This window comes from Vitis vinifera, chromosome 18 (assembly GCF_030704535.1).
Source record: "Vitis vinifera cultivar Pinot Noir 40024 chromosome 18, ASM3070453v1".
NCBI lineage: Eukaryota > Viridiplantae > Streptophyta > Magnoliopsida > Vitales > Vitaceae > Vitis > Vitis vinifera.
This window is the reverse complement of record NC_081822.1, coordinates 29,718,680-29,733,053: the sequence shown is the minus strand read 5'-3', so window position 1 is coordinate 29,733,053 and position 14,374 is coordinate 29,718,680. Positions and strand designations below refer to the sequence as shown.

General features: G+C 29.4%; 1 protein-coding gene across 1 annotated transcript; it reads right to left on the bottom strand.

The window, feature by feature from the left end:
- Positions 1 to 6,647: 6,647 nt before the first annotated feature.
- On the bottom strand, positions 6,648 to 13,193 carry LOC100246044 (disease resistance protein RUN1-like). Its single transcript, XM_019216242.2, has 6 exons — positions 12,641 to 13,193; positions 9,028 to 10,126; positions 8,569 to 8,898; positions 8,377 to 8,479; positions 7,492 to 8,291; positions 6,648 to 7,425 (listed from the first exon to the last, which is right to left on the bottom strand). Exons 1-6 carry the CDS (start codon positions 13,132 to 13,134, stop codon positions 6,790 to 6,792), a joined length of 3,462 nt encoding a protein of 1,153 aa, XP_019071787.1. The 5' UTR covers positions 13,135 to 13,193; the 3' UTR covers positions 6,648 to 6,789.
- Between the last annotated feature and the right edge of the window lie 1,181 nt (positions 13,194 to 14,374).

Here is a 14,374-nt window from a genome sequence, read left to right as displayed (position 1 = left end):
AAAAATATATATATTTTTTTAAAAAAATATATATATTTTTTTAAAAAAATTTATTTATTTTTACATGGTAACTCGTCTCTTCAAGAGATTTTTTTTTTTAATTTGGGAATTTTTTTTAAATAAAATAAAAAATATATATTTTTTTTTCCAAGAGACGAGTTCCCTTTAGCAAATTTTTTTTTTATTTGGGAATTTTTTTAAAAAAATATTTTTTTTACATGGAACTCGTCTCTTGAAGAGACGAGTTCCCTTGAAGAAACGAATTCTTTTTTTTTTTTTTTTTTTTAATTTGGGAATTTTTTTTAAAATATATATATATATATTTTTAAAAAAAAATATTTTTTTTTCCATGGGAAGAGGAAATTTTTTTTTTTTTTTTAATTTGGGAATTTTTTAAAAAAAAAATATATTCCACGAGTTCCCTCGAGGAATTGCCTTTTTTTTTTTTTTTAATAATTTGGGAATTTCTTAAACAAAAAAAATATATATATTCCATTGAGGAAAAAAATGTTTTTTTTTTAAAAATAATTTGAGAATTTTTTTTTAAAAAAAATATTTTTTTTTAAGAGACGAGTTCTCTTGAGCTTGTTTTTTGTTTTTTGTTTTTTTTTTTTTAATAAAAAATATATATTATTTTTTCATGGAACTCGTCTCTTCAAGAGACGAGTTCCCTTGAGTAAATGGGGAATTTTTTTAAAAAAATATATATATATTTTTTTCATGGAACTCGTCTCTTCAAGAGACGAGTTCCCTTTGTTTGAAAGATGATTTTGGTTTTAAAAAAATTTATCCGTTCATCCTCTCTCCTCTCTCCTATGTGGCAAAAACTACCATATATTTGTAATATCTTCTTCTACTACAAAAATATAACTTTTTTAAATTACCGTACTATTAAGAAAAGTCCGACATGGGTTCTGCCGACGCATGCAAGCACGTAATTCTTTTTCCATTTTTTGGGAATCCCGTGCATAAGCATGTGATTTGTGAGGTACATGGTCATCCCTTTGTTAGAGCGTGACGGTGTGGCTTTCGGAAAATTTTTGAGAAAGGGCCCACCCACCACAAAATTCAAAAGCAACTTTAATTATTGCCATCGCTCCTTTCTCCTTTAATTATTTTATTTTCCACATTCTATTTAATATATTATTAAAAATATAAAAATATTCTAATAATCTTATCACTTATCAGCGACTATTTCTTTATTAAAAAAAAAAAAAACTTGGATATAAAATCGTTAGCATTTTTTAACATAAAAATATATTCATATATCATTATTTCTTTTATATTTTAAATAAATATCATCATTTTAAACACACACTTGATTACTTAAAAAAAACAAAATTTTAATAAACTAATTAATTTTAATTATCTTATTATTTAAATTTCATTTAAATTTGAAATTTCCATCTTATGTAAATTTCATAAATTTGAAAACATATCATATTAAATTTTTCCAAATTAAATTATATTGTATGAAAGTAGAAAACTTTTAAAAGCTTTAAAAATATTAAAGCCATTATAAATTTTATTTTAGTCAAATTTTAAAAAATAAAATCATTATGGGTTTTATTTTCTTTGAGTATATCAAATCACTTTTTAAATACATTTTAAAATGAAAAAGTTTGTTTTGTTTGAAGTTGTTAATTAATTTATTAGATAAGTATTAAAATTAAAAATTATCTATTTTTTTATATCTTAAAACATATTGATTTCATTCAAAATTTTAAAACCATTTCCCGGTAAAAAGAATAAAACTATAAAAATAAATAACTTAATTTCTTATTTTAAAATTATTTAATTTAAATTAATGTTCAAGATAAAATTGACACGTGTAAAGTGCTTGCCATTAATAGTCATCAAGGTGTTATTACAATTATGAGAAATGGAGTGGGTCATGAAGAAAATTCTAACTATTCTAGCTCTCCAATAAAATTAGTCCATATCTAAAGGTCTACTATGAGGGGCTCAAAGCAAAGCATTTGAATAATTCTCTGGTAATCGGTATAAGTATTTAAAAAGAAAGAATTAGAATAAACTTGAGTAAGAAATTTAATATGTTTAATAATATTAAAATTCAATGAAATAATATTTTTATCTTCATATTAACATTTAATATTCACTATTTTGTTATCTACACAAATTTTATTATTATTACTAATTTTATTGTACATTTATTATCTTTCTTAGGATACCTATACCTAATATATTTGTATTTCATTCAATGTTATGTAAATTTCATGTATAAATTAATGATATTTGGTAAAATTAAATATTTATCCCATATTATTATTAAATTTATATTTTCAAAATTCATATTCTTAATAATTAACTAATATATTTGATAAAATACATAATTTTTAATTAACTAATTTTAATTATATTAGATTTTTTTTTTGTATTTTTTATGTTGAATCAAATATGATAAAATTATTTTTATTTTTATTTTGTTTTTTTATTTTTAAGTACTTTTGGAAACCAAACATAGTCATGATGATCTAAATGTCCAATTTTTCATTCCTATTTTTGGTCAATTTGATTCATCTAACGTTTGATTAGAAAAAAATACATAGTTTCATATGTCGTGAATGTTTAATGACTAGAAAATTTGATTGGTTGCTTTGATTAATCTTTTACCAAAATGATTTTCTATTATTATATACAGGAGAATTCAATTATAAAAATTTTAATTTGGTGAAATTTATCATTAATTAATTGGACTTCAAATACATATTTAGGAGTGTTAAAGTTCGGTTGAAGGTAGAAGGGGATCAACAGGTAACCCATAAAATTATGGTCTCAATATGATTTCTATTAATAAAAATATGATATCTAAAATTAATTTCTTTTGGGCTTAGTTCAAATTAATATTAAACTAAATAAATCAATAATGATTCAATTAGTATAAGTAACGAAAAATCACCTACATGGATTGCCTCAACCTTTAAAGATGCAAAAACTACAACAACAATTCACCAATATAAAAGAAGCGTACTTAATTTTATCTAACTTAGAAGCTTATACCCAATAGGCCTTATACCGACTAATCTACGTGTACATTCCTTCATTTGTACAATATAACAACCCCTCATTCTCTTTAGTGGATCACCTCAAACCATATTTGATGTTTGGTGGCTTGAACCTTGGACTTTTATTTTTCCTTCCCATGAGGACTTTCAAGAATCTTTGAACAAAACTTTAATTTTGAGAATTTTAACAATAGGGTGAAACAACATGTTCTCTAGATTTTCAAGGTCTTTTTGTAGTATTTTAAAAGCCTTTTAGAGCGTAAAAGTGTGAGCTACATGAACACCATCCAAGGCGACACTCAAGCACATGACGGTCACAAGTTCAATATTTGAGCATCTAACTTCTTTTCTTTGTTTTTTAGTGTTTTTGTTAATGTGATCGCTTTTGTTTTTGAGTACTTTTGTTCATATGATTGCTTCTAGTTGATTTTAAGCGTCTATAGCTCTCTTACCAAGCTCAATGATGATTAAATTATACTTTTTATTGTGTTAGTATCATGTCCAAATTTCAAAATCAAAATATAATAAACTAAGTTTCAATTTCTATGTGTTCAACTCAACTATATTAGTATAAGAAAAGTAAAGTAACTAGTTTCAAGCCAGTAGCCTTAAGAGCAAAATTAATGCTAACTTAAACTAATATATTAATAAATGGATTTGCTTTGAGCATTTTTGAATTCTTTTGAAATAAACTCTTGTTCTTGCACGTACTTTACTCATCGGGTTTAGAGCTTTAGCTTTGAACAAATTTTAATTAAGGTTGGGTTTAGAGACTTAGGTTTGAAAACAATAAAGAAGGTGAGTAAAGGGATTATACTTTTTTTTTAAAAAAATAATACTTTATATGTTTTAATTTAAAATCATCCTTTCATTTTTTATTGAGAAGCAAAATTTGTTTGTTAGAAAAAATGAGAAAAGTAAGGTATGAATAGGGATGGCAACAGGGCGGGTTCGGGGCGGGGCGCCCCCCTCCCAACCCCGCCCCGTTTATTTAAATCAATTCCCATCCCCGTCCCATTTAAAAAATTAAACGGGGGCGGGGCGGGCGGGTATGGGAATGTCGTCCCATTTAAAAAATTAAACGGGGGCGGGGCGGGCGGGTATGCTACATTCCCATACCCGCCCCGTTTAACTTTTTATTTAATTTTAATTTTAATTTTTTTTAAAAATTACTTTTAAAATTTTTTAATTATATTAAAATAAATATATTTTATAAATAATTAAATAATTATATTTTTTATAACTTATTTTATTAAAAATAATTTATTATTATCTATATATTAAAAATAATAAAATAAAAATTAAATTAAATTAATTTTAAATTTTAAATTAAATTTAATTTTAATTTTAATTTTATATATAATCGGGGCGGGGTGGGGCAATACCCGAACCCGCCCCGGGTTTCAAAAAAAATCCCAAACCCGTCCCATACCCGTTTAGAAAAATAATATCCCACCCCATTAGGGGCGGGGCGGGGCGGGTACCCGAAATGACCCGCCCCATTGCCATCCCTAGGTATGAGGAATCAATGATCGAGGACCAAAATTTTAAGGGTTTCAAAGGTTCATTAACAATGAGAGATTAAATTAATTATGTTTCAAAAGCATTGAATTTTTCAATAAAAAGAAAATTTAATGAAAAATTGGGGGGAATCATGACTATGGGATCACGACCAAATGACCATCATAGATGTGTATCACTTCGACAATGATTGATGTTTAGATTGGTCAATTGGCTCTCTAGATCAATTGATAAGTTTTTAAGGCCAATTGATCAAGGCCCTATATACGCTTATTTATTGGCATATGTTGTGTTGATGCTTTGATCATCTCTCTTTGAAATTTTTGTGAGGGGAATATTGGAGATGTTTTCAAGACCATACTTAGGGCTCCATATACGATTTATGATATTGTAATTGAAGCAAAACTCTAACTATTAAACTATTACAACCAATATATATGTTCAATGGCTGTATAATTTCAAATGAAAATATCCATCCACAATAAAAGTTGAAGTTAGAATTACTTATATTTCATGAAACATGCATGGCTCATAAAGCAAGCTCTCCTCAATTAGAATTTGGTCATATTAGGATTTTTTATTATGATAGAAGTTGAACTTACATACTCTCATTTAAGATCACTTTTATTTTCCTTTATGCCTATTAATATATAAAATTTGACTCAAGCTTATGTCTTGCTAGGTTGGCAACGAATTTAACTCCATTATTGCCTTGAATCCACAAAAAGGATTGATCATTGTTGATCTCCAAAAATCACCTCTAAGACTCAAGGATAAGAAGATTGAACTTCAACTCATGCTTGATGAAGATTTTCATGGACAGTTTAAGTATTATGATGACCTGTTTATCATCATTTGTACCTCATCTGAATTGTTTGAAGTCTTAGATATGGGTCATCATAATTTCAACCATCTTTTCTATGATTTCATGTTGGCCACTTCTAAAAAGAAGTTTTAATACGTCAAGCATATGAAAATTAACTACATGGATATTCTCCTCTTCCTAACTACAAGACACTAAACCATACAAATCCTTTCAATATCTTTGAATGCATTACAAAAGCATGAGTTAAGAAGCATTGATTAATTTAGACTAGGGATCTTTTCTTAGGCAACCTTGCTTCTTTCTAAATGTTAATGTTGATATAAATTGATCGTCCAATGCTTTCTATCTCAATCCAATCTTGATAATGGTAAACTTAATGGTTTTCACAAGCTTAGTGGTACATGCACAATCACTTTTAATACATGATTATATATATAAAAGAGCAATAATTAGTTATGACAAAAGCAATCCTTGTATATATATTTAGTTTGGTTTTTTGGGGGTGAGTGAAAAAATTGATAGATAAGTGAACTTTACTACCACTCCACAACCATACATGAGATTTTAACCTCATACAGGTCCTCATTCAATTCTTTTCAAGTCATTAGATCATTTTCGTCGTTCATGAGAATTTCCTCCTTCCACTCCGTCTCGAAGAGTAGTTAGGACCAATTCAGTCATATTTTCATGTTTCAATTGAACACTTTAATTCCATTTTTTATTATTCTCAAATCAAAGGTTATTCTTTTTACCAAACATATGCAGATCAAATCACGATCTATATATATATATTGGACTTAGTTGCAACCTCCCTTCCTACAAAGACAGCAAACATGGTGGTAAAAGTGATGCCACAACAAACAATTTTTATCAAAAAGCTAATATAATGAACTTGGGGATTATAAAATCATTGACTGGACTGTATATCACATATAGAATTACTATATAGCATCAAAATATAATTCATATCCATGGAACTTAATCATGTTTCTATGGTATTCAAATTGTAACATGATAAAGCAACTTAAGGTATATATCATACCAAAATCTTAACACAATCTAAATCTTATCATTCTATAAATCTGAGATGTACTTTCCTTTCTGAAGTTTGACTGCTCTCCTAATTCCCTCTCACTAACAAATTAATATGCTGAAAACTAGATAAAAGGGGCGGCATGGATCCTCCATTAATCAGGATTTACAGGGCCATTACTTGGTTTCAGGTTGTGTTAGAATTCTCTCTCTCTCTTGAAAGTATGAGGAGGATTAAAATATTGACAGAAAATGGCCTAAGAAACAAGTTGGTATATAAATAAATTGCATAAAATCATGCTTGGTAGAGCTTACAAATTAAGTCATGCTAAACATCAAATAAAATTAAAGAAGATAAAAGAAAATTAAAGAATTGGTAAGAACTTAGCTTTCCTGATTCAACTGAGGACTATTTTGAGTCCTGTGATCAGGGTCAGGTCCTCTCAATCTTTTATTGTATGGGTCCTCAGCTGGGTTGTTTTCTACATCCTCAAGGCTTCTCTTGATATTAACATTAGTATCTGCTGCTCCTGATCCATCTCCTTGGTCATATATAAGATGGACTCCACTCTTTTCCACCTTACTTGGTTTGCGATTGTTGATATTGATATAGTAGAATATAACTTTAAGGTTCCTCCATTGATTTGAGCGATACCTCGCCGGAATACCAATCTTAGGATAATATAACAACCACACTAGATCAGATGCATCACACTCATAGCAGCCAAAGGTAATGAAGTAAAGAGATTCGAAATGATTGCCATTGATAATCAGTCTGCAATGTAGACTGGCTAGTTCATCCTTAGCTGGAACATTAAGAGAACATAGAACAAAACCCAAGAGATTCTTATCCTCGTGCCAATTCATAGGAAGCTCTATTGTTACTCCACTTCCCATTTTCTGATGCTTTATCCATTCTGGAATTCCACAGCTTCCAGGCATGACAATACTGATTCCCTTACCACGATAGACAATATCATAAAACTTTGCATCTAACCACCTACTCCCACATTCCAAATCCTGCACAAGAAAGTACCAAGTAAATTTTGTGTCTGAAAAAAAACCAATGTTCCATGAAAATCATACCTGAACTTCTGATTTGAAGCAATTAAAGAGAGAGCACCATAACTGCCTCTTCCATGGCAATGATGCGGAACTTGATAAAGTTTTCAACCATGCACAATCATGTGCATCAATGTCTCGTAGGCTTGAGGGCAGCTCTGGGATTTCTTGAAGCATCTTGCAGTGTTTCAACCTGATGACTCGCAGCTCGGAAAGTTGACTGATTCCAGCAGGTAAGCTGCTAAATTGGTTGCCGCTCAGGTCCAGTACTTTCAACATTGATAGATGGCAAATCTCAGTAGGGATATCACCTTCAACTAGATTGCAGTGACTTAGATTCAATCTTTGCAATGAGTACAAGCAGGAAATATCACTCAGGATTGCTCCTTGCCTGAGATTGGAATGACTTACAACTAATTCTCTTAAGGAGCATAAACCTAAGAGGGAAGGCAATTGACAATTAACCCATCGTGCATAAAACTTCTCCAAACACTGCAAGCTTTTAATATTCTCTGGCAATTTCTTGAGATTCATACAGGAATTAATATTGAGAGTTTTAAGAGATCTCAAATTGCAAATGCTGTCTGGAAGACTGAGGAGGCTATAACAACCATCCAAATTCAAGTCTTCAAGCCCTTTCAAACGTTTAACTGATGATGGCAGCTCTTGTATGGATGTGTAATTTAAATGAAGCTCTCTCAGCCTCTCCATGTCCTCCTTGATTTTTGGAAAATTTTTTAGTTTTCTGCAGCGAGAGCAACAAAGGTTTGCAAGGTAATTTAACTTATAAATGTCACTTGGAAGACTCTCAAAATTATAGCACCCTGTCAAATTCAAGTAAGAAGAGAAGTTAGCTGATGACTTTAATAGATTATAAGTGAAAATTTTAAGCAGATGTCTACAACGTACATTCAAGAATTAGGATCTCCAAATTTGGCGCATTTGATATGTTTGGTATTTCAATGAGATGTTGTGAATGACTGAGATCGATAACTTTCAACTTTTCAAGAAGCTGTAGCAAATGGAAATTTGTTTTAACAAATAAAATTCCATGACTATTAAATTAATCTAAAGAGTAAAACAATTAACTAATTATCATACCTTGTTTTCTTGAAAAAGTTGTTTTATGTTGCTACTCCGAAATTTGAGTTCAACAAGTTCCTCTCCATGAAAATTTGATGGCAAAGATTCCAAAGGGTATCCATCCCACTGGAGATACCTTAACTCATATGAAGGAAATTCAAAGTCTCCAGAAAAGTGAACTTTAGGAGCAGTCACTGCTTGACCCTCGGTACCGGCATATTCAGCATCTTGATGTACCTTGAGCAATCTAAGTTCCTTCATCATTTTGAAGGCTTCAGCAGTAAATTCTATTTGTTTTGATTTAGGCATGTTAAGGTCAAGGATTATCCCTTCAATTGTTTTGGTCCCCTAAAACAATTTGAATCAACAATTAGGAAAACAAAATTATACAAAAATTTAATGCAATTATAAATTAATAACTTATTTTAAAAAAAAAATGATATCTTTTAGTAGAGCTTAAGAACTTCATTCACTTACTGTATTTCTTGTTAATACACGATAAATATCCTCAGGATCCCACAATCTGCTCCATTTTCCTGGCTCTTTAGGAGATGTTTGACGAACAATTTCCCTACCCATTTCTTGTAATAAGTCATGCATCCATATGAATCGACCACTAAGAGTTATGAGACACTTGTCACTAAGAACTCTCATTCCAACCTCTGGATGGAAATGACAAGCATATAATATTCTTGTAGAAATATCTTTGGGTTGCCCCTTAAAGAAGCAAGCAATATCTAGGAATAATTCCTGCTCTGTTTCATCTAGACCATCAAAGCTTATCCTAAGAGCATTTTGGACTTCCATATTAGGTTTTCTTTTTAACTTTTCCAATGCACTTTCCCATTCGGCTTCTGTTTTGCTAAAAAGAAAGGAACCCAAAACTTTTAGAGCTAGTGGAAGACCTTTCACACAACCAACTGCACGTTCTGAGAGAGATGCATAACTTTCTATTGGGCGATTTGTTTTAAAGGCATTCCAACTAAAGAGTTGAATTGCTTCTTCATATTTCAATCCCTTGGCCTTGTATAATGCATGTACTTGATGCACACGTAGTACATGCTTATCTCTCGTGGTTATGATGATTCTACTTCCGAAACCAAACCAATCACAATTTCCAGCTAAGGCATTTAATTGGTCTGAACAATCAACATCATCAAGAACAATAAGAACTTTTTTTGAGCAGACCCTATTTTTTATCACATTGATTCCTTCAGGAATACTGCTCAATTTTATTTTATTCTTCGACTTCAGAACATTGTCAAGAAGTTGTTCCTGTAATTGAAGCAAACCAAAAGTAGCTTTGGATTTTTCTCTGACATTCTCAAGAAAGCTAATGCTTTCAAATTCATATGAGATTTCATTACAAATATATTTGGCGATGGTAGTCTTACCAATTCCACCAAGTCCATAGATCCCAACCATGCGAATGTCATTTAATCCAATGTTTATCAATGACTTTAGTTCTTCAAGATGAGCATCCATCCCAACCATGTGCTGACCAACATCCAAAATCTTATGATCCAATTTTCTATGGATGTCATCTGCAATTTCCTTAATTATCTCTGATTCATACCTGTCAATTACAAAGTATAATAAAACAAATAAGTGGGTTAGAACAAGTTGCAAGGTATCATTGATGTGAAGTAAATTTGGTCATGTTTTGCAATGCCCACTAAAATGCAATTATTAGTGAATAGAATATAAACTAAAATGATCGAGCGACATTTAATTTATTTTATATATTTAAGAACATTTCCATAATGTCAAGTATACATTTGAGAGAACAACAAATGAAGCAAACATAAATATGATCTATATTTGCTCTACTCAATTGTTTGTTAGGGTCAACCTAAGTTAACTAGTGCAGTTTGTTGTTGCCTCTTTGTTGATATGAGACTATATCATAACATTGGTGGAGACGTTTTCTAGTTTCTAAGTATAAGCTCCTCATTGGCTATGGAAGTATTCTAACTTACTAATGATTTTATTTATTAGAGCATTGCTTGCAACTATCCTCTATGCCCTCATTGAAATTTTTTACCATTAATTTATTTCACAAAAAAATTGACCTATGGATCCCTCTCCATCCTTTGTATCTCTATGTTCCATCGACATGAACAATGTTCTAAGGACCTTCTTCTCAATTCACATATTCTGTAAGTTTCACACCTCCATAGTCCTCACTTCACTAGGGGGAATAGATTATAGTTATGGGGAAAATTTCACACATGTATTTGTTAATCAAGAACCTATGTGATGCTAGCTTGCTTTAAAAAGGGGGCCTCCTATAGAATCAAATTTATTGGTGTATGCACCGGCAAGTAACTCGTCTTGAAGAAGATCTTGCCGGCTACACAATATAGCTTGAAACGTGTGGTTGAAAGTTTTGTGAAACGGGGTCAATTGAGGCAATTTTTTTAAAACCTTACCTTTGAATGAAATTTAAGATAAATTAAGCTAAAAGAATAGAAATTTCAGAAATGAAGGTGAAGGAAAGGCCCTACTGATCATGGACATGCCACCGGAAGGATTGCCAACTCCACTCAAGATTGCCAAATTCAAATGAAAATTTTAGAATCCAAAAAGATAATTTACACTCATCTAAATATTCATAAGAATCACTAATTTCAATTAATTTTGAGAAATAAAAAATTAGGATGTGATACTCTTTCCTTAATTAAAAATTAAAAATTAATGAATTAATCTCAATAATAAAATACATATTCTAATTATAGATCTATATGAAAAATATTAACTTAGAAAATTTTCTAAATATTAATTATTACCCAATTATCAAAATTTTAACTTTTTATCAAGGTAATAAAGTATAATATTTTGAGATATTTGGAAATATGTTCAATTACTATTTTTCAAATTAAAATAAGAAATAATTAATAATTAATTTTACAGATGTTTTAAATATATAAAAAAAACAGTATTTAACATTCAAACATATATAAAAATAAACAACTTAATACCTTAATACTTAATCACATTAAGATCTATTTGGACTTAAGAAATTCATATAAAAAACAAACATCACCTTTGAAGAAAAAATGATTATAAAAGAACACCTTTTTGAAGTAAAAATATTGAGTTCCATATATCTACTTGGCAAACACTAGTGGCATTTGAGAATGGTTTTATTAATCAATTCATTAATTACAAAAAATATGTAAAAGAATTAAAAGCAAAAAAAAAAAAAAAGTTGATCTATGGCACTTAACTGAGCTTAAAAAACCCAATATATTGAATATTTTACACATAATGGGAAGGCAACAAGTTTTGAGCCTGGTATTAATAAGATCACAAAGCAAACTTTACTGTACAAAATCAAAATAACTTGATATATGAAGAGCAAATTTGAACTTCACCATTGAATAAATTTGAAGAACTCTTTCTTCTTTGATTAATTAATTATATACGGACAAGTTGAATGAAAGAAATTAAATTGTTACGAAACATATTTTTTCCATCTTTTTTAACAAAAGTTGGAATAAAAATCTTTTAGGATTTTCCCCTTTCTTTTTTTTTTTCCTTGAGGCTATGTTCAGTTCCCAAAAAAATCTGAAGGAAGATACGAAGGAAAGAAAAAGAGGGGAAAAGTGAAAATAAAGAAAAATATAAATTAGATTTAAAGTGAATAAATTATTTTATACGTATTTATTTTCCGTCATATTAATTATATTTGATTTTCTTATAAAACCAAATTAAAAAAAAAAACCATTTTCATTAATATTTTTTTCATTGGTACTTTTGGGATCAAATATAACCTTAATAGTTTTTGGTATCCAATTATGGGAAGATAATCTTTAAAATCTTCAACAATACATAATCACATGAATCATAATAGGAGTAACATATAGATTTTGTTTGAATGCTAATTCCTATATTTCTTGTGATCCATCTCTCATCAAACTCCTTCCAAAACAAAATTAGAATTAGAAGCTACTATAAGTTGATGATTTAACACTGGTCCAAATTAATAACTTGTTTATTCATGTTTTTTTTTCCAGGAAAGTTCGGTAATGACAACTAAATCTTTATCAGTTAAATCGAAAGCACAAGTTAAGGAAGCTGAAGTTACCCATCATTCTTCACATGGTAACCACTTAGATTGCTTGCTGCAGTCAAGGAAGCCCTCCACCTTTGCATCTTTTTCTCATCTACATTTCTCTCATGAATGGAAAATGCCTCTCCGAAGCTCCCTGTTTGCTCTTCCACATCAGAAGGATCCACGTGGTAGAACACCGGCAAGACTATTTGTTCCATTTTTTCCTTGCACTCCATGATCTTCGCTAACTCATCCAAACACCACTTGGAATGCGCATAGTTTTTTGAGAACACAACTACGGAAATTCTTGATTCTTCAATAGTTTTCAAAAGTTCTGATGTGATCTCCTCTCCTCTCTCGAGTCGATCGTCTCTGAAAGTGTTAATCCCCTTACGATCCAAATTTACGAATAAATGATCCGTAAAATTGTAGCGGGTGTCTTCACCTCTAAAACTCAAGAACACTTCGAACTTATGTTTACGGATTGAGGTCGAAGAAGAAGAGGGTTTTTGGGTAGAGGAAGCCATTGTTGGACGGTTTCTGGATGAAAGCTTAAAGAGAGTTGAGGATTAACTTGGGCTCAATCAAGACTTGATATGCCTGCAGCATCTCTGTCCATATACGAAACAAAACTATTTTTTTTTTTTTTTGGGTTGGATTGTAAAAACTAAAAAGCAAACATCGATTCTTCCGATACACGCAAGCATGTTTGATTTGAAGCCCTTTTGTTTAATGAAAATTTTAAAAAACAATCAACAAACTTATGAAGTGATTACAAGTTTTTTCTCAATAACCGGATAGTACATGTTTGAGCATGGGATAGTGCATACTTAATATATATTATAAATATCTTTGAATTTGCAAGATAAATTATATCATGCATCACCAAATTTATCCATAAAATAAACTTGCAAAATGTTGCAAATTGGGTTGAAAAAGAATTTTATATATGAAGATTTTAAAATTTACATTTTTCTATTTTTAATATGGTCCTAAGAGTTGGGTGGTGGGAACACTTGAGAACAAAGTGGTAAATGAGTGTTTAATGCGTGATACTTTGCCTAAACAATTCAGGCCAAATACTACAACAAAAGAAGGAATGCTAGTCAAAAGTGTTAGAGAAAAGGATTTCAGATAGTGTTTCATATGAAAGTAATTATTTTAAAAGAAAAATTGAAAAGATGAATGATTCATAGTAAAACCACTCTTTTCAAATATATATATATATATATATATATAAGTTGAAGCTTCTTGCGATTTTCCCAAAGCTTTTTAATTTTGGTTGATAGGAAGGAAATTAAATGATGGAAATAAAATAGAAAGTTGAAGGGCCTATTTGTTTGTTATTTTTGAAAATTGTTCTGAAAAACTATTTTTTTAAATAATTTTCAATGTTTTCAGAAAATATATATATATATATATATATATATATATATATATATATATATATATATATTGTATTTAAAAATTGAATTTTGGAAAATAGTTTTTGTTTTTATTTTTTAAAAAAAAAACATGTTTAATTGAGTCAATAAAAAAGGTTTTTAGAATAAATAAAACAAAAAACATGTTTGAAAGTTGTTTTTTTTTAATTAATAAAGTGTTTTCTTCAATTAATTTGATATTATAAATATATAAATAATTTTTATATGTATAATTCATTTAAATTAAAAAAATATTATCTTTTGAAATTTTTATACTAATTATAATTTTTTAAAATAAATGATGACTTTGTAACGATACGTAAGTATATTAATTTTAATAATT